The sequence below is a fragment of the Gadus chalcogrammus genome, chromosome 22 (genome assembly GCF_026213295.1).
Source record: "Gadus chalcogrammus isolate NIFS_2021 chromosome 22, NIFS_Gcha_1.0, whole genome shotgun sequence".
NCBI lineage: Eukaryota > Metazoa > Chordata > Actinopteri > Gadiformes > Gadidae > Gadus > Gadus chalcogrammus.
The window spans coordinates 15286132-15312261 of NC_079433.1; the positions used below are offsets into that span (position 1 = coordinate 15286132).

The 26130-nt window shown below is 42.9% G+C and overlaps 1 protein-coding gene across 2 annotated transcripts; it reads right to left on the reverse strand.

Moving 5' to 3' along the window:
• Positions 1–1296: 1296 nt before the first annotated feature.
• LOC130375538 (toll-like receptor 13) lies at positions 1297–25892 on the reverse strand. 2 transcript variants are annotated; one of them, XM_056582519.1, is made up of 4 exons: positions 25783–25892; positions 21940–24587; positions 20514–20631; positions 1297–2677 (listed from the first exon to the last, which is right to left on the reverse strand). In XM_056582519.1, the coding sequence occupies exons 2-4, from the start codon at positions 24443–24445 to the stop codon at positions 2416–2418; spliced, it is 2886 nt and encodes a 961-aa protein (XP_056438494.1). In that variant the 5' UTR covers positions 24446–24587; positions 25783–25892; the 3' UTR covers positions 1297–2415. The 2 variants fall into 2 exon arrangements, with proteins under 2 accessions (XP_056438494.1, XP_056438495.1); XM_056582520.1 differs by lacking the exons at positions 21940–24587; positions 25783–25892 and having other exon boundaries at positions 20514–21612.
• Between the last annotated feature and the right edge of the window lie 238 nt (positions 25893–26130).

Genomic DNA, 26130 nt, shown 5'->3' on the forward strand with positions numbered 1-26130 from the left:
AATTGTGCTTTTTGACACGAAAAATTTGAAAAAACGTGTTCCTGATCACGTTTCAATAGATTAAATAACGTGACAGTGTCACGTCTTTTCGTGAGACCGGGTTGAACATGCTGCCAGGGACCAAGTGGAATGGAAAGTGCTCATTGAAAGCCAAAGGGGACAAAGAGTAGTAGTAGTAGAATGCATCTACAAAGACTAGTCCTCTATACATCAGACACGCCCTTGGTCATCCGTCGACGGACGCACGTAGTTTGAGCAAGGCGTAAGTATAATATGATATTGTAGCGGCGGCCAAGAAGTACACAGAGTAAGTTAACCATAGTTCTGCGCCCCACACACCGCTCGACACAAACTACCTTTATTGAAGGACAACATTATCCATACAACATAGCACACCCAACAATCGAAATTGACACTCTCCATGACGGTGGCGACAACGATGAACACAACATGATAACAGAACAACACACAACTACACACTTTATACAACAGGCAACCAACTAGTTCCCAGGATCCCCTGCGCGCACACCACACGCCCCGGCATCCGCAGGCGGTACACCACCTCGGACACTCTGTCAAGGATCTCCCCAGGCCCCTGCCATTGGCTACTCAGTTTTTCCAAAAGTATTTTATGATTGAAATCCTTAATGGAAGATTTCATAGCAGCCAGTTGAATCCAGAAAGTGAAGTTGCTGGAGGACAACTTTCTCAACACTTTTACTTATGAAAGGTAGATTTGATATTTGACTGTAGTTTATATATATAAACTATAGATAAGCATGGACACAATCACAGAAAATGTATGTTTAGTACATGAGCTAAAATAAAACAACCTTTAAAATATTCATGCATAAAATGATCTTACATTTATGTAGAACTTCAACTTGAAATATTCTTACAAGAACTTAAAGAACATAAACCAGAGCATCTACGTAGAGTCAACGCCAGCTCGACCAATACATCATGAACTAAATCTCCTAACAACTGGCGCAAGTTTGAGTGACAGGTCTGATGGCCCTTCCTCACCCCTTATTACTATTGGACAGGTGTCCATCTCCCGCCCCTTAATACTAATGCTATCAGGTCAAATCTAAACATAAAGAAAATTTGGTGGCGGTTGAGAGCGCTTGTCAATCAAATTACCAATCTAGCTAGGATCAACATTGATTGGCCTAACCTGCTGTTCCCACGTCCCAACGTCATGCATTTCTAATTGCCTCTATTATTTTGTAGCGAGAAACAAAGATGCAAAGTGCAAGTGTATCAAAGTAAAAGTATACATTTTATTGAGGAAAAGTAACTGAGTAAAAGTGAAAATTGCTAGAAATGTGCATGCTAAATATAGTGAAGTACAAATCCCCAAAAAACGAGTACAGTTGCTACACGTACAGTCACAAAGTATTTCTACTTTGTTACTAAACACCACTGTATACATGTGTATGTAATCATGACATGTGGCAAAGTGATAGTCTTAAGGTGTAAAAGTCTAGTGCAGCGTAACAGTGATATAGAAAAAAAATATCGTCTGTGAACGAAAACTTTACTGATAATTCAATTCATATTAAAGAAAAACAGCAGTTTCAGATTCATCTTCTAAATTAGGTTAATATTGAACCTGCATTGATCCTTGATCCTACTTATCCATCATAAAACTTGATTCTCATACAAACTATTTGATTAAAATAAACTTTTATCAATGGTGCTATATACATGGCCGCCCTCTAGGGCTCACTACACAACAATGTGCATGGGCAAAGTCAGGCTTAGAAATGCTCAACCTTTTACAGATGGTAAAGTTGCAGTCTTTGATATGGGTTTTAGAATAGAAAACAAGTTTAATTTCAAATTAACAATGACCATAGTTTCCCCCTTTAAGTTAGGCCTTGATACAATAATATAGAGCTATGAGCTACGCAAAGAAACAATATAGAGATATAGAGCTACGCAAAGAAACAAGCGATAACGTTGTTTGGTACACAGACACAATTGTCACTGACATTTTCTGCCCACCCGATCCGGAACATATCTTGAAATGCAGGCCTTTTCATACACTTAGGGAACTTCAGCTTCACTTGAGCTAATAAACTCAGCTATTGGCAAACAACAGAACTCCCACCCTGAAGAAGTCTTCATTGTCGAAAAACAAACCTCGGGTCAGTTCTCCCCAGATTTCATCAGAAGTTGAAATGTCCAACCGCACAAATTGGAAAATATTAGACAATGTTTTCATCAATGTCGCAATGAACAAAAATACAAATCCACACCAAATGTACCCATTAACTAGATTAAGAAAGTGATTTACAATGCACAAAAATAAACAAAGCTGGTAGGGGAACTGTTTCACTTTCCCTCCAAATACAGACCTCGGGTGTCTTTAGTATAATCCCCCCCCTCCCCCCAGCATTTCTAAGCCTTTTACTGGTCTGGTCTCTCTCCAGGGGGTCCGTCCTCCACGGTGAGCAGTATATGCTCACCCATTGGGTGCTCCTGGGTCTCCAGGGCCTGCCGGAGCTTCTCCCAGAATAGGTTTGGGTGTGCGTCTGCGCGGGACCAGCTCAGGTAGGTTTGTCTCTTCAGGAGCCTCCGCATGCGGTAGTACGGAGACAGCTGCTGCATGGGAATGTCCTCCAGGAACACCAGGATCAGCACATCCTTCTGCTCGTCAAACAGACGGAAACTGGGGAAATGGAACAGGGAGAGTTGTTTTTTAATATATGTGAACTCTTTAACCTTTAGGGGAAGGATGGTCTGGGCTCATGCCCCAACCCGGTATCACGCGATTGCGTGCTCCTGCGCACGAACGTTAATCTATTGAAGCGTGTTCCCGAGCACGATAGTCCGAATTTTTGCGTGTTACACAAAACGAAATGTAAACCAATGCATTCTGAATGGGAGTGTTCTAAGACAATTAACGTGCTCCACAAAACGCTACGAGAGAGAGAGAAAGAGAGAGCGGGAGGGACAGAGAGAGAGAGAGAGAGAGCGAGAGAGAGGCTTCAGAAAGGGTGTGCGCAGATAGTACAGTGCACTATGTTTATGCCAAAACCTATATATATAATTAGGCTGTGGAAATTGCAATAAGTTAAGAACACAACTTCGCACGTTGAGCACACAGCCGTGTGACTCGTTTATTTTGTAAAAAAGAAAACCGGAAAACAAAGCGTGCTGAAGGTAAACAAATCCAGCATGGTCTGTGACGTCATGAGACGCACGTAATCCTTAAGGCTGGTTTATGCTCGGTTACGTAAGCGTAAGCGCAAGCGCAAGAGGCCCTTGCGCGCCCTTGCGCCCCCCTTGCGCGACTTCTCACGTCTTGCGTGCGTCGGGTGATTTTTCTAGACTTGCGTCATTTTTTACGTAAGCTTTTACGCGAGCAGCCCAGCCTGCAAGGCTGTGATTGGTTTGCTGGTCTGGTTACTACTTCCTGTCTGGAGTATCACCCGGCAGGCTCATATACAAAAGCATTAACCTGAAGTGAAGTTAACTTTGCTGCCAACACATTATGTCGTTTTAAAATGTAGAGAGATATGCACATTTATACAACCCCAATGATCAACAACTTCATCACCCCTGTTCCTCTGTCTGTTGCCATCATTCACTGTGTATGGGGAGAACACGATCTGGCACATAAACAAACCAACGACTCCCATAGACAAAGACGTCATTCTCGAGGTCGTCTTCAACGAAAAACTTTCCTCCACATATTACTCCACCTACTGTTCTGGCGGTAAATTGCTTGGCAACACGCGCAACACGCGCAACCTAAAAGGGAGCATGAATTGCTTTGAGTAAATTTTGCGCAACAACGTAACACCAACGCTGAAGCATGCAGCCGCCTTTAGGGACCGCGATCCCTGAACCACCAAGAACGTAAATGACATGCAGTAAACAACAACACAATTGAAAGAACAACACATAACGAAATACTGTAGGTGAATTATGTTACGGTCACTACAAGGCTATAATTATATTATTTAGCGTGCAATGAGACAATCTATAGCCAAATTGTCGAAGATGCCCGAGAATCTTCGGGGATATCAGCATGGGAAATCGGCGAATCAGACCCATGAAGGGGGGGGGGGGGGACACGTTAGTTGAAGGGGGGGGAGGGGGGGGGGGGGACACGTTTGTTGAGGGGGGGGGAGACACGTTTGTAGGGGGGGGGCACGCTCGACAACGAGAGTTGGTTTTTATTGAACGCTCGACAACGAGAGTTGGTTTTTATTGAACGAGACTTCAACACGGAACAGCTGCACGAAACGATGGTCACGTCACTCTCGGTGACGGTGTCGACAATAATGAACACACGAACAATGTTAATAGAACAACACACAACCACAAAACATCCCGAACCCATTAACCCCACTTAATCCTAACAACAAAACAAGTTAACAAAAGCCCCATTTGTCAACTGAGAACCCCAATTCCCAGAATCCCCCGCGGCTCCGGAACACGGCGTAGCTTATATTAATCTTTATTATCTGAATGGGAAATGCAATATTTTAGGACAGATACACCATTAAACGCGTTTCTAATGACATTTCTAGCGAGAAATGTACATTTTCCTTACATAATCTTCAGTCAGTGAATGTTTATGATCTTTATTAATCTTTATTATCTGAATGGGAAATGCAATATTTTAGGACAGATACACCATTAAACGCGTTTCTAATGACTTTTCTAGCGAGAAATGTACATTTTCCTTACATAATCTTCAGTCAGTGAATGTGTATGATCTTTATTAATCTTTATTATCTGAATGGGAAATGCAATATTTTAGGACCGATTCACCGTTAAACGTGTTTCTAATAACATTTCTAGCGAAAAATATACTTTTTACTTGCATAATCTTCAGTCAGTGATTGTGTCTGATCTTTAGTTTTATAGTTATTAGGATTTGATCGGCTCGCTCGCATGTTTCAACGACGTCAGGTTGCTTTCGCTAAACTAGCAGCTCACGTGCATCCTGCGTTTGTGTTATTAAACTGTTACTTTATGTAACTTTTAATGATATCATCTTGTTAGAAACACGTATATCTGAGAGCCAACCCAGTCGCCAAAAGCATACGTTGACAGTGTACTTTTCGTGAACACTGGATTACGTCGCATTTCAACATAAAATAGCGTGTTATACACACACACACACACACACGCACGCACACGCACAGACACACGCACACAAGCACACACACGCACGCACAGACACACAGACACAGACACACACACACACACACACACACACACACACACACACACACACACACACACACACGCACACACGCACACGGTGCATTTCGCTGCTAAAACAACAACAAAAAAATATTCCCTCAAATATTATTACTTTCAAAACGTTGGCCAAAATGGCCAATAATATCATTTTTTATTTGGGATGCTTCTAGGACATTTTGGGTGGATTTTGAACGGTAGGTGGGGGGCACGTTTTTTGCAGGACCTGGCAACCCTGCGCTGTTGCCCGAGATCTGGATCCACCCCGGCGTGGTGCCGTCTCCTTTTGACCTTTTGACCCCAGACTTCTGGGGGAATAGCTGAATCAATTCATTAGTCAATCAGAAGCATGTAAATATCTTCCCGGTGGCGTAAGAGGACGAACAAGGTGTCCTTCAACATCTACGCTTCCAGGAGATTGCAACGGTGCCACACATGAGCATATTCGAACATGTTTAATGGTAGTAATTAGCTGTCGAAATTGGAGGCCTTAATCAATACTGAGCAGCTATTGATTTGCTTCCCGATAAAGATTTGTCACAAATGACATGTTATTTAGCATCTACACGTTGAGCTGAGTCCAATGACACCAAGAACGACACTCTAGCTAATGGTAACATGTGTTTTACATGGTACACCTAGGTCTAGGACATGATCTTGGTGTAGCAAGAGGCCGAGCTTGATCTCATTGGACTCAGCTTAACGTGTAGATGCTAATTAACATGTAATTTGTCAAAAATCTCCATCGGGAAGCAAATCTATAGCTGCTCAGTATTGATAAAGGCCTCCAAAATCGACAGCTAATTACTACCCCGAAACATATTCAAATATGATCATGTGTGGCACTGTTGCAATCGTCTCGAAACGTAGATGTCAAAGGACACCTTGTTTGCTCTGTTGCACCACCGGGAAGATATTTTCATACTTCTAATGGATTGATTCATATTTTAAGGTTCTCGGAGTGAGACTTTAAGTGGCTGCAGCAGAAGTGTTGAGACGAAAGATGATATCAAGAGATTTATAGAATATTCCCATTCACATTATGATTCTTCGTCGTAACATCCGACCAAACATCCTTTACATTCACAGAGCGAAGATTATGAAAGTCCAGGCTCAGCAAGTGCTCCATCTCGTTGCACCTGCACCCAGCGGCTCGCTTGCAAGATTTTGGCCTGAAGTTCTTCCCAGACCTACACCCTAGCCATCCAACATGCATATCTGAGAATCAGGCCTCTCTTTAATAATGACCAAAAGTTATGAGAGAAACACACATTAACTTTTTGTTATCTCATAAGCGGCGTGGTGCCGGCTCCTTTTGACCTTTTGACCCCCGACTTCAAAAACGTGGCCACAGGCCAGCTGTGTCTACACACCTTTAGCCACAAATGTACACCTCCATCCCACAAAAAATGGAGACTAGAAACTAACCTCTGTCTTATGTACATTTACTGTACTGTCGGAGGTCACGCCCCTTTGCCGACCTTTTCGAGATAGCTAGGGATGCTAAAATGTTTACACACATTTCCCGGGGCCCCGTGTACGACATATCCGAGATTTGGAGTTCTAGCCCTTAGAGAAAAAAAGTTTTCCCAAATGGAGTGTCATTTGGACAAAGCCCCTCAGAAGTGTAGCCTGCAAGACCTAATGGTTCAGAATGTGGTGGAAAAACAGTTTTTGAGATAGGAAGGTCCTACCGCCCTGAAATTTTAATACCTTATTCTAGGGCCTAACTGGGACCTCCGCACCGAAACTTGGCCCGGTCGGACCCCGAGGGCAGGAAGGGGGGGCCTGCCCTCGGGGTCTGACCGGGCCAAGTCTCGGGCAGGAAGGGCCCCCCCTTCCTGCCCTCGGGGTCCGACCGGGCCAAGTTTCGGTGCGGAGGTCCCAGTTAGGCCCTAGAATAAGGTATTAAAATTTCAGGGCGGTAGGACCTTCCTATCTCAAAAACTGTTTTTCCACCACATTCTGAACCATTAGGTCTTGCAGGCTACACTTCTGAGGGGCTTTGTCCAAATGACACTCCATTTGGGAAAACTTTTTTTCTCTAAGGGCTAGAACTCCAAATCTCGGATATGTCGTACACGGGGCCCCGGGAAATGTGTGTAAACATTTTAGCATCCCTAGCTATCTCGAAAAGGTCGGCAAAGGGGCGTGACCTCCAACAGTACAGTAAATGTACATAAGACAGAGGTTAGTTTCTAGTCCCCATTTTTTGTGGGATGGAGGTGTACATTTGTGGCTAAAGGTGTGTAGACACAGCTGGCCTGTGGCCACGTTTTTGAAAGAGAGGCCTGATTCTCAGATATGCATGTTGGATGGCTAGGGTGTAGTTCTGGGAAGAACTTCAGGCCAAAATTTTGCAAGCGAGCCGCTGGGTGCAGGTGCAACGAGATGGAGCACTTGCTGAGCCTGGACTTTCATAATCTTCGCTCTGTGAATGTAAAGGATGTTTGGTCGGATGTTACTACGAAGAATCATAATGTGAATGGGAATATCCTATAAATCTCTTGATATCATCTTTCGTCTCAACACTTCTGCTGCAGCCACTTAAAGTCTCACTCCGAGAACCTTAAAATATGAATCAATCCATTAGAAGTATGAAAATATCTTCCCGGTGGTGCAACAGAGCAAACAAGGTGTCCTTTGACATCTACGTTTCGAGACGATTGCAACAGTGCCACACATGATCATATTTGAATATGTTTCGGGGTAGTAATTAGCTGTCGATTTTGGAGGCCTTTATCAATAATGACCAGCTATAGATTTGCTTCCCGATGGAGATTTTTGACAAATTACATGTTAATTAGCATCTACACGTTAAGCTGAGTCCAATGAGATCAAGCTCGGCCTCTTGCTACACCGAGATCATGTCCTAGACCTAGGTGTACCATGTAAAACACATGTTACCATTAGCTAGAGTGTCGTTCTTGGTGTCATTGGACTCAGCTCAACGTGTAGATGCTAAATAACATGTCATTTGTGACAAATCTTTATCGGGAAGCAAATCAATAGCTGCTCAGTATTGATTAAGGCCTCCAATTTCGACAGCTAATTACTACCATTAAACATGTTCGAATATGCTCATGTGTGGCACCGTTGCAATCTCCTGGAAGCGTAGATGTTGAAGGACACCTTGTTCGTCCTCTTACGCCACCGGGAAGATATTTACATGCTTCTGATTGACTAATGAATTGATTCAGCTATTCCCCCAGAAGTCTGGGGTCAAAAGGTCAAAAGGAGACGGCACCACGCCGGGGTGGATCCAGATCTCGGGCAACAGCGCAGGGTTGCCAGGTCCTGCAAAAAACGTGCCCCCCACATACCGTTCAAAATCCACCCAAAATGTCCTAGAAGCATCCCAAATAAAAAATGATATTATTGGCCATTTTGGCCAACGTTTTGAAAGTAATAATATTTGAGGGAATATTTTTTTGTTGTTGTTTTAGCAGCGAAATGCACCGTGTGCGTGTGTGCGTGTGTGTGTGTGTGTGTGTGTGTGTGTGTGTGTGTGTGTGTGTGTGTGTGTGTGTGTGTGTGTCTGTGTCTGTGTGTCTGTGCGTGCGTGTGTGTGCTTGTGTGTGTGTGTGTGTCTGTGCGTGTGCGTGCGTGTGTGTGTGTGTGTGTATAACACGCTATTTTATGTTGAAATGCGACGTAATCCAGTGTTCACGAAAAGTACACTGTCAACGTATGCTTTTGGCGACTGGGTTGGCTCTCAGATATACGTGTTTCTAACAAGATGAAATCATTAAAAGTTACATAAAGTAACAGTTTAATAACACAAACGCAGGAAGCACGTGAGCTGCTAGTTTAGCGAAAGCAACCTGACGTCGTTGAAACATGCGAGCGAGCCGATCAAATCCTAATAACTATAAAACTAAAGATCAGACACAATCACTGACTGAAGATTATGCAAGTAAAAAGTATATTTCTCGCTAGAAATGTTATTAGAAACACGTTTAACGGTGAATCGGTCCTAAAATATTGCATTTCCCATTCAGATAATAAAGATTAATAAAGATCATACACATTCACTGACTTAAGATTATGTAAGGAAAATGTACATTTCTCGCTAGAAAAGTCATTAGAAACGCGTTTAATGGTGTATCTGTCCTAAAATATTGCATTTCCCATTCAGATAATAAAGATTAATAAAGATCATACACATTCACTGACTGAAGATTATGTAAGGAAAATGTACATTTCTCGCTAGAAATGTCATTAGAAACGCGTTTAATGGTGTATCTGTCCTAAAATATTGCATTTCCCATTCAGATAATAAAGATTAATATAAGCTACGCCGTGTTCCGGAGCCGCGGGGATTCTGGGAATTGGGGTTCTCAGTTGACAAATGGGGCTTTTGTTAACTTGTTTTGTTGTTAGGATTAAGTGGGGTTAATGGGTTCGGGATGTTATGTGGTTGTGTGTTGTTCTATTAACATTGTTCGTGTGTTCATTATTGTCGACACCCAAACATATGTTTACCGGTGGAAGGGATAGTGCCACTATCCAATGTTGTAAAATTAATGCACAACCGATCATTTGCAATGTTTGTAATTTTTAAGGAACGTATATAATTGTATTTTATATGATATACTTATGTGTTCAAAGCACTGGTAGATTGTAGGCATATATGAATGAATGAATCAGATCAGTTAAATAATATATCCAAATTAATACACGTTTATCATCTCTTTCTTTGTCTTTTCCCCCCTGCATAATAGTAATCAACCGTACTGTAAATGTGATGCATGAATTAAGTTCTCAGACAATTTCACTTAGTTTTATAAAAATTGAATGAATTTTCCTTTTAATAAAGACAATTCGATCAACCACAACAAAGCTTTTGTGACTTCCCCAAAGAGGCTCCATGCGAAGGAGATATGACCGCATTCATAACAGACAAAAGTCAAATAAATATCGATCAGCTTGATTGCTGCCATGTTTTATTCATAAGCGCACATGTGTTTACAAGCGGACACGCAGTATTAAAAAGCGGAAGCGGAAGCGCTTCCACACTACCAAGTCGTTCCCAAAGTCAGCCGTTACAAACGCTAGGAAGCACTCGAGCTAGTGTAACAGTGTAAATAATTACTTTCTTTTATTTGTTAAATTCTGTTAAACTTGGGACTCCAACCAATATTTTATATTTTATTCTGAAAGTCCACGGCGGAAGTTTGTGTTTGAAAGTCAGAAGCAACCAAGCTTACGTTGTGTTAAGTCGCCGTTCTGTCCGCTTGTACATAAGTTCACTTATAAATGCAAACCATGTAAAGTACGATGTTTAAAATATAGCATAACATGTAAAATCTAATGTTACATGTTGTAAGGCGTTTTGTTGGTTTGTGTGTGATGTTTGAGGAGTTCTTGAGCACGAGGTGTATGTGACATGTGCGCGCTAATGCGGGCCTCCTCTTTTATAGTTCGAACGGACTACGGCTGAATATATATATATGTGAACACTGGTTGTGTGTTGTCCCATGTTGCAGGTATGTTCACTTAATGTTTTGTTTGTAAATACCACTATACGATCACTTAATGTTTTTTGTTGTAAATACCACTATACGATCATTTGAAGTTTGTTTTTGAAAGTCAGAAGCAACCAAGCTTACGTTGTGTTCGAACGGACTACGGCTGAATATATATATATGTGTGTTGTCCCATGTTGCAGCTAATAAACCAGTCCAGTGCTCCACCCAACCTGTCTCTGTGAGTTCATATAAGAAGCAGAAGAGCTGCAGTGTACCCAAGGTCTCATTGGTGCCGTGACTCGTCGATCTCCTGCTGGACGGTGGCTTCTTCAGCGCGATCCGGGGATTCGTTTTCTACTGCTGCTCCTCTGAGTGTAATCAGGTGGAAATTTTATTTGGACTGTTGAACTGTCAAAGAGCATATCGATTTTTTCTGTTCATTTATTTTTTCAGGTGCTCTTTTGTAATTACTTTTTTGCACTTTTTTGAGTGTTGAATTTAATTTGTGACATTGAATTTTTATTTTTATTTTTTTCTTTTTTCACAATGAGTTTTAGTCAAGAGGGGTTTAACACCCCTTGTGCCGTTGGCAGGGGGAGAGGAGTGTTGGGTTCTCCTATGTTTTTACAGTTTGGAACACCTGTGAACGGGTGTGGTATTGTTCTGGGGGGAAATTAGGGTACACCAGGGTTCCCTTTGATCGGTAGGGATGTGTCCCTTCCCCCAAGTCACCCTGTGGGTAATTCACATGAGCCTCAAAGCATAAGTTCTGCTCTCCCAAGCCCTGAGGCCCTTGCCAATGAGATAGTCAATCAGATGGGGGATGTAATTCAGCATGTTACTCAGAAGGTTGTACAGAACATTATAACCCAGCTCAGCCCATCTGTTAGTACCCCTTTAACCAATGCTTTCGCTTCACCAACCAACGCTGACGTGTCTTCCTCAAACATGCTTGACGCCTCTCATGTACAGCTTGTATCCCACAGAAAATTGAAAGATCCCCCATGCTTCAGAGGGGAGAGCTCTGACTCTGTGTCTGTGAGAGAGTGGGAGGATCTCATGAGAATTTATGTTAAGAAAAGTAATCTGAGACCTGAGGAACAAGCTGAAGAGATCCTTGTTCACCTTAGAGGTAAAGCTAAAGATATCGCCCGAGTTGGTACTAGAAATAGTGACATAGACATCACCCGTGACCCTGAATCTATCTATGGTCTCCTACGAAAGCACTTTGACTCTGCCCCATGCTCACCTCTCCCACTAGCAGACTTCTATACCACTCTGCCTGAGAAAGAAGAGGGGGCATTTGACTATTGGCTCAGGCTGCACCGTGCCGTTGACATTGCTGTTGAACGGCTGAAAGAGCATGGCAAGACGCTAGAAAGTCCTGGCACTGAGGTAACACGCATGTTCATAAGAAACTGTCCCACCCCTGAGCTTTCTATGACCTTTCGTTCAAAGACTATGGACAAGTGGACTGCTCATGAAGTTCAGGAAATCTTATGCGAGTATCATTCAGGTCTGACAACCACTGTTAGCAAGGTAGCCAGGGAGAGGGTAACAATGAACATACTGCAGACTGCTCCACCACCACCTGTACCACCTACTGGGGGGCAGGGCGCGCCACAGTCACAGGCCACAGACTCTGCTACCCTTGAACGGCTTATCAGCATGCTGGAGAAGGTGCTTTTGCAGAGACCGGTTCAGTCGGGTCCATCCAGGCAGTCTGGCCCACGGCGTCCCAGAATTTAAGGGTTACATGACGTACCTTGTTCTGTCTGTCGTGACACCGCTCACTCCGCCTTCACTCACTGCCGTGATCATAGGCTCTGTTTTCAGTGTCACTCACCAAACCACTCGAGTCGTGCTTGTCCTGGCCACACAGCCTCAAACACTCGTCAGCAGCCGGAAAACTAGTGGGTCCGCACTTCAGGGAGGACAGTGTGGATCATGATAGTGAGTCTCCCAGCTGTGACAGTGATGACTTGGAATCTTTGTACGAATCTCTTTGCTCCTTTGCACCGTCTGGAAAGACAGTAATTTTCCAATCAACACACAGACTTCAGAAATCTGACAGCTTGTTCTACACTGATGTTTGTGCTGCAGGTGGAGCTCAATTGAAAGCCATGATTGATAGTGGTTCCATGTCATGTTCTATAAGTGAAGCTGCTGCTGCACGTCTCTTGCAACACTGCCCTGATTTGAATAGTAGTCCTGCTGATGACATTGTTGTTGTTGGTGCTGGAGGTCACCATGTTTATCCAAAAGCAGTCTATGATTTAGAGGTGGTTATCTATGGCTTCAAGTTGCTCATCCCAACACTGGTCATCCCTGGACAGACAGACGACATGATTGTTGGTAGTAACGCTATCAAACTGCTGATACACTTGATGAAAAAGTCTGAAGACTATTGGAGACTTCTAGCTGCACCAGTTGACATGGCAGATGATGACTGTAGCCAGTTCTTATCCCTGCTCTCCAACTCTGAAAAGTGGCGGGGGGGGGCCCATTCCTGACAAGATCGGCACAGTAAAGTTAAGGCAGAGTATTACACTTGAACCTCTGTGTGAACACCTTGTCTGGGGCAAGTTGCCTGTATCTGCACCTTTGTCAGTGGGGAGCACAGTTGTTGTCGAACCGACTCAGTCAAGATCAAGGCCCAGAAATGTACTGGTTGGCCGTGTTGTCACACCTCTGTGGGGTGACAGGTGGGTGCCCGTAAAACTGATCAATCCTAGCAGCAAGGCAGTGACTCTGAGGAGAAACTGCAAGATTGCAGATGTCTTCCCATGTGTCGCAGTTGAGGAACTGCCCTCGCCTGAAAAGGTTTCTGTCAATATCCAAGATGTCTCACAGGGCTCTGTGGTGACAAAGTCCCCTCAGCAGAGAAAAGAGGTCTTAAACGACTTGGGACTACAAGACTTGGATTTAGATGGCTGTGAGGTGTCTGATCAGTGGAAAGATCGACTTTTGGAGCTCGTTGTGAAGTATGAGTCGGTCTTCTCAAGGGATACGATGGACTGCGGGGAGGCTACGGAATTCGTCCACAAAATACACCTTGTGGACGAGAGGCCGTTTCGCCTACCGTACCGCCGAGTTCCACCAACACAGTACGAGAAGTTGAGAACCGCATTGAATGAGATGGAGGAAAGAGGCATTATCCGGAAGTCACACAGTGAGTACGCTTCACCACTGGTCTTGGTGTGGAAAAAGGATGGCAGTCTGCGCATTTGTACTGATTTCAGATGGCTTAATGCGAAGACTGTGAAAGATGCGCATCCACTGCCTCACCAAGCAGATACTCTTGCTGCACTTGGAGGAAATGTCTTCTTTTCCACCATGGACTTGACTTCCGGATTTTACAATGTACCACTTCATGAGGAACACAAGAAGTACACAGCCTTTTCCTCCCCCTTTGGCCTCCATGAGTACAATAGGATGCCCCAAGGTCTATCTAACAGTCCCGCAACCTTCATGCGGATGATGTTATCGATCTTCGGGGATGAAAACTTCAGCAGCTTGCTCTGTTACTTAGACGACCTGATGGTCTTTGCCCCCAGTGAGCAGCTAGCCCTTGAACGTCTGGAGATGGTGTTCTCCCGTCTAAAAACTCACAAACTTAAGCTGGCTCCCAAGAAATGCCATCTTCTGAAGAGCTCAGTTAGGTTTCTGGGCCACATTATCTGTGCAGATGGGGTGAGAACAGACCCTGACAAGGTCAAGACTATTGCTGATGTAGGAGAGTCAGAGTTGATGGAAAATGATGGTGTCACGCCTTCCTGCAAAAAGATAAGGTCTTTCCTTGGCATGGTTTTTTATTACCAGCATTTCATTGCTGACTGCTCTGCAAAAGCCAAACCTCTTTTCAGGCTAATTTCTGGACGTCAAGTTCAGTCTCAGGCCAAGAAAAGAGCTAAGTTCAAGAAAAAACCCTCTGCCCCATTGGCTATGACGCCAAGTGACTGGACTGCTGCATGTCAGGAATCTTTCCAAATCCTGAAAAGTGAACTCACTCATGGTGTTACTTTGGCTCACCCAAACTTCGACCAGCCTTTCATCCTTGCTGTCGATGCTTCCTTTGATGGCATTGGGGCCGTCTTGTCTCAAGTGGCACCTGGTGAGACAATTGCAAGGCCTGTGGCCTTTGCTAGCAAGACATTGACCCGTTCTCAAATGAACTATCCCGCACACAGGCTGGAATTCCTGGCACTGAAATGGGCCGTATGCGACAAATTCAGTCATTGGCTAAAGGCGAAACACTTCACCGCCTGGACGGATAACAACCCCCTGTCCTACATTCTGACAAAACCACGCTTAGATGCATGTGAGCAGAGGTGGGTGGCCAAGCTGGCAGCGTTCAACTTCGATCTGAAGTATGTTCCAGGAGCTAAGAACACTGTTGCAGACGCTTTGAGCCGTGAGCCATTTGTTCAGTCATGTGTTGGTCACCGCTTGCTGAAAGAGCCTTATATCGCATTATTGGACGAAGTCAATGGCGTTGTCAGAGGCACGGTGCAGGATGCTTTTCGGCTGACGAATAATTGTCAGGTTGTTCAAGGTGCAAGGGCAGAGCCATCAGACCTTAGTGATGTGCATGATCCTCAGACTGAGGGAAGTTACATCAGCTCGGACGAGGTGTCAGCTGCACTGAGCGCTCATCGTGGTTGTGGTCATCTCAGTGCTAACTTACCATTGCCACAGTTGCCTGACGAAGACCCTTCCACTGTGATCCCTCAGAGCCAGCTTTTGAGCCTGCAGGAACAGGACCAAACAATAAGCAGAGTCCTGTTCTATGTGCAGCGAAAAAGGAAAGCTACCAGACGTGAGGCTGCAGCTGAACCTGCCTGCGTCAGTAAGCTCCTTAGACATTGGGAAAAGCTAAAAGTACAAAATGGGATTCTGTACAGGGTGAGAAAAGACAACCGACTGAACAAAAAGTTGTCACAGTTCATTGTGCCAGATGGCCTTAAACATGAAATTCTCCTTGGTCTCCATGACAATGCTGGTCATCAGGGCCGTGCACGGACCCTCTCCCTCGCCAGAGAGAGGTTTTTCTGGGCTGGCATGGAAACAGACATAGTAAATCATGTACGACGATGTGAACGATGCATTGTTGGCAAAACTCTTGAACCTGCAGCCCGTGCACCCCTTGAATCCATTCTCACATCTGAACCAATGGAGCTGGTGTGCATTGACTTTTGGACAGCTGAACTGAGTGAAAAAAAAACTGTTGATGTCTTGGTCATAACCGACCACTTCTCCAAAATGGCACATGCCTTCCCCTGTCAGAGTCAAACTGCGAAACACGTAGCTCGCCGATTGTGGGATGATTTCTTCTGTGTGTATGGCTTTCCCAAGAGAATCCATTCGGATCAGGGGGCCAATTTTGAGAGCAGGCTCCTAAAAGAACTTTTGGAGATGGCAGGAGTAAAGAAGTCGCACACCACACCTTACCACCCAATGGGTAATGGTGTCACGGAGCGTTTCAACAGGACGCTGGGGAATATGTTGAGAACTCTTCCCCCAACTGCAAAAGCCAGGTGGCCTCAGGTGCTGCGGACTCTAACCTTTTGCTACAACTGTACTGTGCATGAGACGACCGGCTTTGCCCCATTTTACCTCATGTATGGTCGGGTTCCACGTCTTCCTATTGACGTCATGTTCCAGCATGTGGTTCAAGATGATAAAGTGATCAGCCATGGCGAGTTTGTCTCACGGTTGAAGCAGGACTTGAGCGAAGCCTCAGGGATTGCTCTAAAACACAGCCTTGACGAGCAAGCACGTCATGCCAGGCTGTACAACCGCAGAGTGAAGGGCTCTCCACTGGCTATGGGTGATCGCGTGTTGTTGGCCAACCGTGGTGAAAGAGGGAAAAGAAAGCTTGCTGACAAGTGGGACTCTACACCATACGATGTTGTGTCTGTGAGGTCTGGGATTAACGTATACAGAATCAGAGATGCCATAACTGGCAGAGAGAGAGTTGTGCACCGGAACCTTCTGCTCCAGGTTGACTTTCTTACTGTGGATGAAACTCCTGCTTCCCTTGTCGACTCAGATAATCTGGATGTGGCATGTGGAAGTGGTCGAGACTCTGTGGAGATGAACAATGTAGATGGCTACAACCAGACTATGGACTGGTTAATCCACTCACCTGACCCAGTCCCTGTCAGTGTGGCCCACTCATCTGACCCAGGCCCCGTCAGTGTGGCCCACTCACCTGACCCAGGCCCCGTCAGTGCCGCTCATTCATCTGACCCAGGCCCCGTCAGTGTCGCTCATTCATCTGACCCAGCCCCTGTCAGTGTCGCTCATTCTTCTGACCCAGTTTCCGCTAGTGTTGCTCACTTATCTGTGCCAGATGTATCTCACTTGGCTTTCAGAGAAGAAGTTGAGGAAAACACTGCTATTTGTTTGCAACCTTGCAGTGTTCATGCAGGTCAGGGTGGTCCGGTCACTAGTAAATATGGGAGACATGTCAGACCTCCTAAGAGGCTGATTCATGAGATGTCAACACAGAAGGTTGAGCATATATCTCCTGGTTCAAGTCCTGTGTATGCATTCTTCCATGGACTGTTTAAGTTCAAGATGACCAGGAGTTTTGGTAGTTTTTTTTTATAGGGGCTGCAACCAAATACTATTTTGTTTGTTCCTTGGGTATGCAATGTGTGTTGCCTTGATCGAGATGTTCAGAAGGTGTATATGGCATCTTCTACTGGTCTGTGGAAAGTATTGGGCTTGGTACCTCCTAATCCTTTTGCACTCCCTATGGGGGGATTTTGTATCGACTGTAGTTCGCATCGGTGGTTTGGCTTCACATTGAGCAACCCTAATTTTTTTTCTTTCTTTCTATTTATTTTCTCGTTATACTGCTCTGGATTTGTCTGTTGTTTAACTGAATTTAAAGGGGGTGTATGTAACAGTGTAAATAATTACTTTCTTTTATTTGTTAAATTCTGTTAAACTTGGGACTCCAACCAATATTTTATATTTGATTCTGAAAGTCCAAGGCGGGAGTTTGTGTTTGAAAGTCAGAAGCAACCAAGCTTACGTTGTGGTAAGTCGCCGTTCTGTCCGCTTGTACATAAGTTCACTTATAAATGCAAACCATGTAAAGTACGATGTTTAAAATATAGCATAACATGTAAAATCTAATGTTACATGTTGTAAGGCGTTTTGTTGGTTTGTGTGTGATGTTTGAGGAGTTCTTGAGCACGAGGTGTATGTGACATGTGCGCGCTAATGCGGGCCTCCTCTTTTATAGTTCGAACGGATTACGGCTGAATATATATATATGTGAACACTGGTTGTGTGTTGTCCCATGTTGCAGGTATGTTCACTTAATGTTTTGTTTGTAAATACCACTATACGATCACTTAATGTTTTTTGTTGTAAATACCACTATACGATCATTTGAAGTTTGTTTTTGAAAGTCAGAAGCAACCAAGCTTACGTTGTGTTCGAACGGACTACGGCTGAATATATATATATGTGAACACTGGTTGTGTGTTGTCCCATGTTGCAGCTAATAAACCAGTCCAGTGCTCCACCCAACCTGTCTCTGAGTTCATATAAGAAGCAGAAGAGCTGCAGTGTACCCAAGGTCACACTAGCACTCTAGTCTCATCTCCATAGGACGCGACTAGCAAGGACGCGTCCTAGCAAGGCTGCAGCCTTCACTTTGGGAAACAGCCCGAGAGTGACGTGACCATCGTTTCGTGCAGCTGTTCCGTGTTGAAGTCTCGTTCAATAAAAACCAACTCTCGTTGTCGAGCGTTCAATAAAAACCAACTCTCGTTGTCGAGCGTGCCCCCCCCCTACAAACGTGTCTCCCCCCCCCTCAACAAACGTGTCCCCCCCCCCCCCCCTTCAACTAACGTGTCCCCCCACCCCCCCCCCCCCCCCCCCTTCATGGGTCTGATTCGCCGATTTCCCATGCTGATATCCCCGAAGATTCTCGGGCATCTTCGACAATTTGGCTATAGATTGTCTCATTCCACGCTAAATAATATAATTATAGCCTTGTAGTGACCGTAACATAATTCACCTACAGTATTTCGTTATGTGTTGTTCTTTCAATTGTGTTGTTGTTTACTGCATGTCATTTACGTTCTTGGTGGTTCAGGGATCGCGGTCCCTAAGGATTACGTGCGTCTCATGACGTCACAGACCATGCTGGATTTGTTTACCTTCAGCACGCTTTGTTTTCCGGTTTTCTTTTTTACAAAATAAACGAGTCACACGGCTGTGTGCTCAACGTGCGAAGTTGTGTTCTTAACTTATTGCAATTTCCACAGCCTAATTATATATATAGGTTTTGGCATAAACATAACTAGGGTGCACTGTACTATCTGCGCACACCCTTTCTGAAGCCTCTCTCGCTCTCTCTCTCTCTCTCTCTGTCCCTACCGCTCTCTCTTTCTCTCTCTCTCGTAGCGTTTTGTGGAGCACGTTAATTGTCTTAGAACACTCCCATTCAGAATGCATTGGTTTACATTTCGTTTTGTGTAACACGCAAAAAGTCGGACTATCGTGCTCGGGAACACGCTTCAATAGATTAACGTTCGTGCGCAGGAGCACGCAATCGCGTGATACCGGGTTGCATGCCCATATGAAGACATCATTGTACCCCGGGGCACCCAACCCCACCCAGTAGCAACCAAACCATACCTATCTACAGGGTTGAATTGGTCCTTGAGTAGAAGTACTTTCTGACTATCCTCAAGTACTTTACTTGATTATGTTTTTTGACACATTTTCAACTTGCTACGTTGTCTATGCATTGATGTAGCCAATCATTGATCAGCAAGTCAGTTATTAGAAAATAACCAGGTGGCAATGTGGTGTTTTAATCGTTCAGCCCCCAAAAGTGTTGTTCTTTTTCATTACAGACGTGTGGTGGACAATTGGGTGACCTGCTCAAACAGGGTAAATGCAGGATTCATTCCACAGACACCTCATGCACCATGGGCAGTCACTGAGACACATTGAGAGAAAATAAATTACAGCATTATTGGTTTTGTCACTTGTCCGATCCTTATGCACTGTATTATTGCCATAACATATTTTCCCTTTAAAATGTTTGCACAGGCCCAGTTGCCCATATGATTATGGTTAACATAACACCCTTAACATCCTCAATGCCTTAGTAATACATGTTCCCTGGACCCTGACTGGCCTCATGTCTTTAATTTAATTGAGGTGAGTAGCAGGGGGCATGTTTCCACTGTTGAACCGGACTGCTTGTCTTATAGAGTGACATATTCCCTATGGGTTAACCTCATTACTGAGGCCTTAAAGTTGGTGCAAACATGATTTGAGAGTTGATAAGAGAGGGGAAAAAAGATTTTGAAGCAAGATTCTACGCCCGTTCACCATACGTTTTAGGGCAGTCAGGGCAAAGATACCCTGATTGGTTAGAAATAAGTGACGGGAGTGGCCTAAAATCTAGATTGGGCCATGCAGAGGCTGGTGTGGTGGACCCGAAACAACATTGCATTTCACTCACTGATAGCTGCCCATTCCTAACTAATTACACCCAAATAAAAGCTCTGGATTCTTACCTATAGCAGCTTTTAATTAAGAAGGTTATATAAACCAACTGGGTTTGCCGGTTGCAAACTTCTTGCTCAGTGGTTAGGGCGTTATAGCACGTCTGCAAGATGTATCGACACAAATTTGTAATTTAGGCTTTCGTCCGTTGCACTTTACAGTTTGAGGGAAGATGTATGAGGGTCGTACAATATGACCAAAAGTACACATGTGAACCTGATTGAATGAACAACCATATTCTGGTCATACATGTAAACTCTGGGTTCTTACCTGGCAACCTGGATCTCTCTGGAGCACCATTCACTCTCCAGGTAATCGTGACTGACCACACAGATGGTCTTCCGGCTGCCATAGATGGCGTCTGTAATGTTTTCCATGATGGGTTTACCTGAAAAGCATCGGTCAGTGAATATACACTTGAATTATATTTGAAGTACCCTTCTCTGTACTTTCTCTTGGACCACTCTCTCACTAGCCAAACTGATCTTAGTTGCCTAAGACCATTTGGCTAGTCAGTCATCTCAGGTCCAGCAGTCAGACTGTTATAGCAGAGCTTCTTGGGTGAGACGGCACAGAGCCTGGGCTAGAAACCAACAACTGTGATGGGTGAGTTACGCCATGCTTCCTCTTACGTTATGGTTATGATATTCTACCGTGTTTGTGTTGGTCAGATACTAGCCTACAGATCCCCATCTCAAGAAACATGATTGGATTAAACAAATTAATCGGAAGAAAGGGAAACGCACCGTTCTGAGCTTTTTCGTCATCAGACTTACAATATAAATAAAAAGTCGTAGTAGTGAGATTAGTGAGTCAGTCAACGCTAGCCAGCTTTGAGCTATCCATTAGCTTACTTGCTAATGCAGACATACATCTGCTCTGTTTCACATTTACTTCTAAGGCCAACAATACTGATTTAAAATGATACAATATTAGTTTATGTAAGTAGTATAAGTAATATAATAAAACCAGATTGCATTAATGTGTGAGTTATGAGGGAGTTTTAAGTGATTTTGCATCTCTGAGAGTTTTCCTGTCTGTTTAATTTGTGTGGCCCTTCCTCTGCATTTTAGCTTGTCAGTTGTGCCCCTCATGCAGTCGCCTCTGTATGACGCCATTCCATGGCCTCAAACGCAACATAATCTGTTGTGTAAAACAGCCGTTTCCATTTATTTGATATAAGTATTTCTTTTAAGATTCTGTTTAGATTCTTAATACGAAACTCTTTGGCATGTTCTTGCATTAACATTGAGTTAAGAAAAAAATATTTTATTTTATTTTGAAAGCGCAACAAGGCATCTTGTCACAGCTTCGTATTCTACAAAATTGGATGATTGGACATGTAATTAAAGAATTTATTTGATATTAATCAGTTCAGTACTGCCATTCAATATGTGTTTTCCTTTACATTTACAAATGTTTATTTTTAATAAAATAAAATATATTTTTGAATATTTTGCAGTGTAGTGTAATTTATGACCTATTTCTGTTCAAACCATTAACAGATCTGTCTGGTTTCCGATATGTGTCCCCCCCCAATGTTAAACTCATTCCTACGCCCCTGGTTCGAATACATTCAATCTCTAAAACATCTCCTACCATGTCCTATCCACTGGCAAGTACGATGTATGAAAAAGTGTAGGCTAGCTTGTATGCTAATGGAGGTGCAGAGGATGTTCAGGGTAGGGCTCCTCACCTGGCTGGAAGTCTCGGTGGTGCAGACACAGTCTCCAGCCCTGCTCGTCCTCCAGCTTGGGCAGCAGCTCCCCCAGCACCCAGCCCTCGTCGTTTGCGTTGTAGGAGACGAAGGCGTCATACTGATGAGCACGCTTGTCCTTGTTCTTTGAGTTGTAGAGGAACGCCAGCATGAGGTAGTACGCGTAGACCAGATGCCATTGCAGGAAATGGTGGGTTAAGGAGACTGCTAAAGTCACGATGACCACGCATGCCGTGGAAATATAACAGATGAAGTCTGTGTCTACTGTACAAGAACGGACGTCAATCTGCAACAGTTTTCTACCTTTAAGGTTTGGAGGGTAGCTGCATTCAAAGTTGTACGCATTAAACACTTGTGTTTGCTTGTTGGTGATTACCCATTGGAGGAACCACGCATTGTCACAGTTACAGGTGAAGCTATTACCCTGCATATCCAGGTCAGTAAGTGCTGGCAGAGACAGCATCACTGGCTCTCTAATCACAGAAAAGATATTATACCCCACCTGCAACAACTCCAGCTCTGTGAGGTTAGAATGGAGCAGAAAATCTAGAGACCTCAGGTTTGTCATTGAAATGTAAAGACTTTTTAGCTTTTGAATTGGGGAAAACAAATTGTCGGGAATGTCTGTTAAAAAAAAAAAATTTTTAGACAAATGAAGCACATTCAAATTAGGAGTATAGTTGAAGGTGTGTGGGTGCACGGATCTAAGATGGTTACTTTGCATATATAGTATTGACAGATTTGTCAGGCCTTGCAGAAAGTTTTGAGGGAAGTTGGACCACTTATGAGGTCTGCTTTGAGCTGAAATAAACAAAGTATCTAGCTGTGAAAGCTCAGCAAATGGTGGAAACGGAATAGGCTCTACCGATGCATATTTAATTTGATTGCTCTGCAAATTCAATGTCTTTAAAGCTTTCAAATCACCAAAAGTAGCATTTGTAATTTCAGTTATTTTATTTGATTCAAGATTAAGATTTGTAAGACTGGCCAGTCCAAAAAATGTCCCATCATTAAGTTGTTTTAATTTATTCCCTTTTAATGTCAAAGTCTGGAGGGAACTAAGAGCTTTAAATTCTCCATGATCTAGAACAGTGAGTTTATTGTTCAACAAAGAAAGAGTTTTAAGATTTGGCGTGTTTTTTTTGAAGGCGCCGTTTAATTGATCAATGCTGCTGTTTTGCAACATTAATTTATTTAAATTGACCAAATCTTTGAAAACACAATCATTGAGTGCCAAGAGAGGATTATTGTATAGATAGAGAACCCTGAGATGGATCATATTGGCAAAATCATCACAGCCAAGAACATTGATGTTATTGCAGCTGAGATCCAGTTTTGAGATTTTACTTTTCCTTACAGCATTGGGGACCGATGTGAGACAGTTAGACTCTATGATTAAAGTGTTCAGCTGCCTAAGAGATTGAAACGAATTCTCAGAGATCGTAGTTATCTCATTCATCCCCAAGTCTAATATTTTCAGATAAGTACACAAGTGCAGCATGTCTGATGTAATAGATTTGATGCCGTTATTTCGAATTTCAAAAGAGCTCAGCTTTAGGATTTTGCAGGAAACATTGATGAGAACTTGCAGGTTGTTATTTATATGGTTTAACTGCAGATGCCTCAGTGAGGAGGAGGAGTTAAATGTCTCTAGCACTTCCTGCAGTCCATGAATCGAGTTGCGAACCCCACTGATATCGAGTTTAACCACACTGCTAAGGTACGATTTGTCATTCACCTCCCAAACTATGCCATTCTTTATACCATCCTCAAGGTACAACGTTTTGAGTTTGGGAAAGATACCTGCACTGAGCCTAAAATACATAATCTCATTCTGAGACAAATCAAGGATAATAAGTTCTGTAGACTTATTTGACAGCTCCCATGAATTAAAAGTGGACATTTTGTTTGCTGGAATGTACAGGTTTTGTAAATGTGGTGTATGTTGTAAGAAGAAGTTTGTTAAGTGGCGCAGTTTGTTATGGCCTAGGTCCAAAATCGTAAGCTTGCTCAGAGTCTTGAAAGAGGCTGGTGCTACAGTTTGGATCTGATTGGAAGCCAGATACAATTCCATGAGATTGACTAATCCATCAAACATACCTTCCTGTAGATTACAAAGGCTATTGTTGTTTAAAATTAACACCTTTAGAGAGATTTGAACCACAAAAGTGGCAGATTCAATCTTGGAGATCCTGTTGCTTTTCATGTCCAAGCGCAACAGATTTGGTACATTTTCCAAATCTGTTTTATTTAGTGTAGAAATGTTGTTTCCAGAAAGGTCTATGCTTGTGACTCTTGCTGGAATGTACTTTGGAAATACTTTCATACTGGTATTCCGACAGATGGCCTGTGAGTTCTGTGTGACCCTGCAGTTCTTCAGCGTGTAACTAGCAGTTGGGAAAATCAAATTGTTCAAAAATAAATATAATATTCCAAATGAACAAAAACAAATTCCCCTAAACGGCATCGCAATATTCGTTTTCATTCCAGCACACGAAGAGTTTTGTTGATGTTGGTAATTTCCAATACAATGGATCTCTAGTCCTACCAGGTGGATCTTTGGTTTTGTTCATTCATTTCTTTCAGTCCGAGGAATTCCTCAGGTGAAAACCGCAAATCCTAAAAGACTGTCAAACAGACACACAAAGATACACAGACAGCGCTCATTACAATCTGCTGTCAAAATACTGGAATGGAAGCATAGCATCCTCATGCTATGGGTTTGAGATGTATCTCAAACCCATAGGCCTACATGATGTAAACATCCTCAGTTAAACATAATCACGTGTAATTCATCTTTTGTAGGAATATAATGAATTTGAGTCATAGCCATTGTCCTCATAATAATTTTTTTACACCATAACAACAAATATATACACAAAAGCAAGGAAAACCTTTTTTTTTCAGGCTAAGCAGTGCTGGCCTTAAACCAATTTTAACATGAGGAGGTGATGTACCTGTTGCTCTGGTAGGGTTGCTGACACTTATTTTTAGTCAGTTAGCAGATCTGCTATACATTTATATTAGTCAACTAGTACTCCTAGTTATTATTTATATTGAGTAATCTTTCCGAGTAGAACATTCTCTACTTCTGTAACTGACACACCGACAAGTATCATTCTCACTATTACCACTTTTGTGCCACTTTTATCTGTACATGTCTGTTTTGCTTCACTTTTATCTGTTAGCCCTGAATATAACAGATAGATTTAGACTTTTGACGTCCGGGTCTTGGTCTCCCCTTGAACAAAGTGTATATATGCTGAAGGCATCTCAATAAACGTATGCTTTCTCTGAGTAATAATTCCTTGTATCCTATTGATTCAGCTCGCTGCTTTGCATACAGAGATTATCATGAACCAGAGCACTCAACCACATCATAGGACATCGAGAAAGCATGAGTAAATAGGTCTTCCTTACCTTCTACACATATATTTAGTCAGCTAGCATGCCTACTAGATATATTTATTCAGGCAGTTAGTTGGCCTTATTTATCCAAAGGGACTTTCAGATGAGGCAGAGAACAATCCAAGCATAAAATTAATATTGCCACAATTCCAAAACATGACGTGTTGCACAACCAAGCTTTTAGAGAACAACTAAATTCTATATTCTATGATTTTCATTTCAGAAAAAATCGTTAACTGGTTTCTTATAATGATGATTCTAATGATGACAATTTTCATCACAAACTAACAAAAGGCAAAAATAAACACATGCTTAAAATGGTCATGTTACATTCCTTTTTGCTGAAAGATAATTTACTTGAGTTTTAGCTGTATTGTAGTGAAAGAAGTGGGTTCAATTGAGTTAAATACTTACTGTACATATTTCTATTATTAAAAAATAATATATCCAAATCCACAAAAACAAATGTTCCTCGATCTGGTCTGTTTCCTGATGTGTCCGGCGAATCAAAGTAATGTGTCATTGTTAAAAGCTGGTTGGAAATGGACTTTCGTGTGTGGTCTATTGGGTTATAAATGATGACGCAAAAGGAAGTAGTCAAATGAAGTTAGGAAAGGGGAATTATCTAAAGGGAAATAACACCATCTTTATTTTTCTTAATAAAATACCATAAATGACACTGTCTATATGCAACCAGGATTCAACAGAATAACGTCATCATCCTTGAAGCTTAATATGTTTGTTCTAATTTGTTGTTTTGTT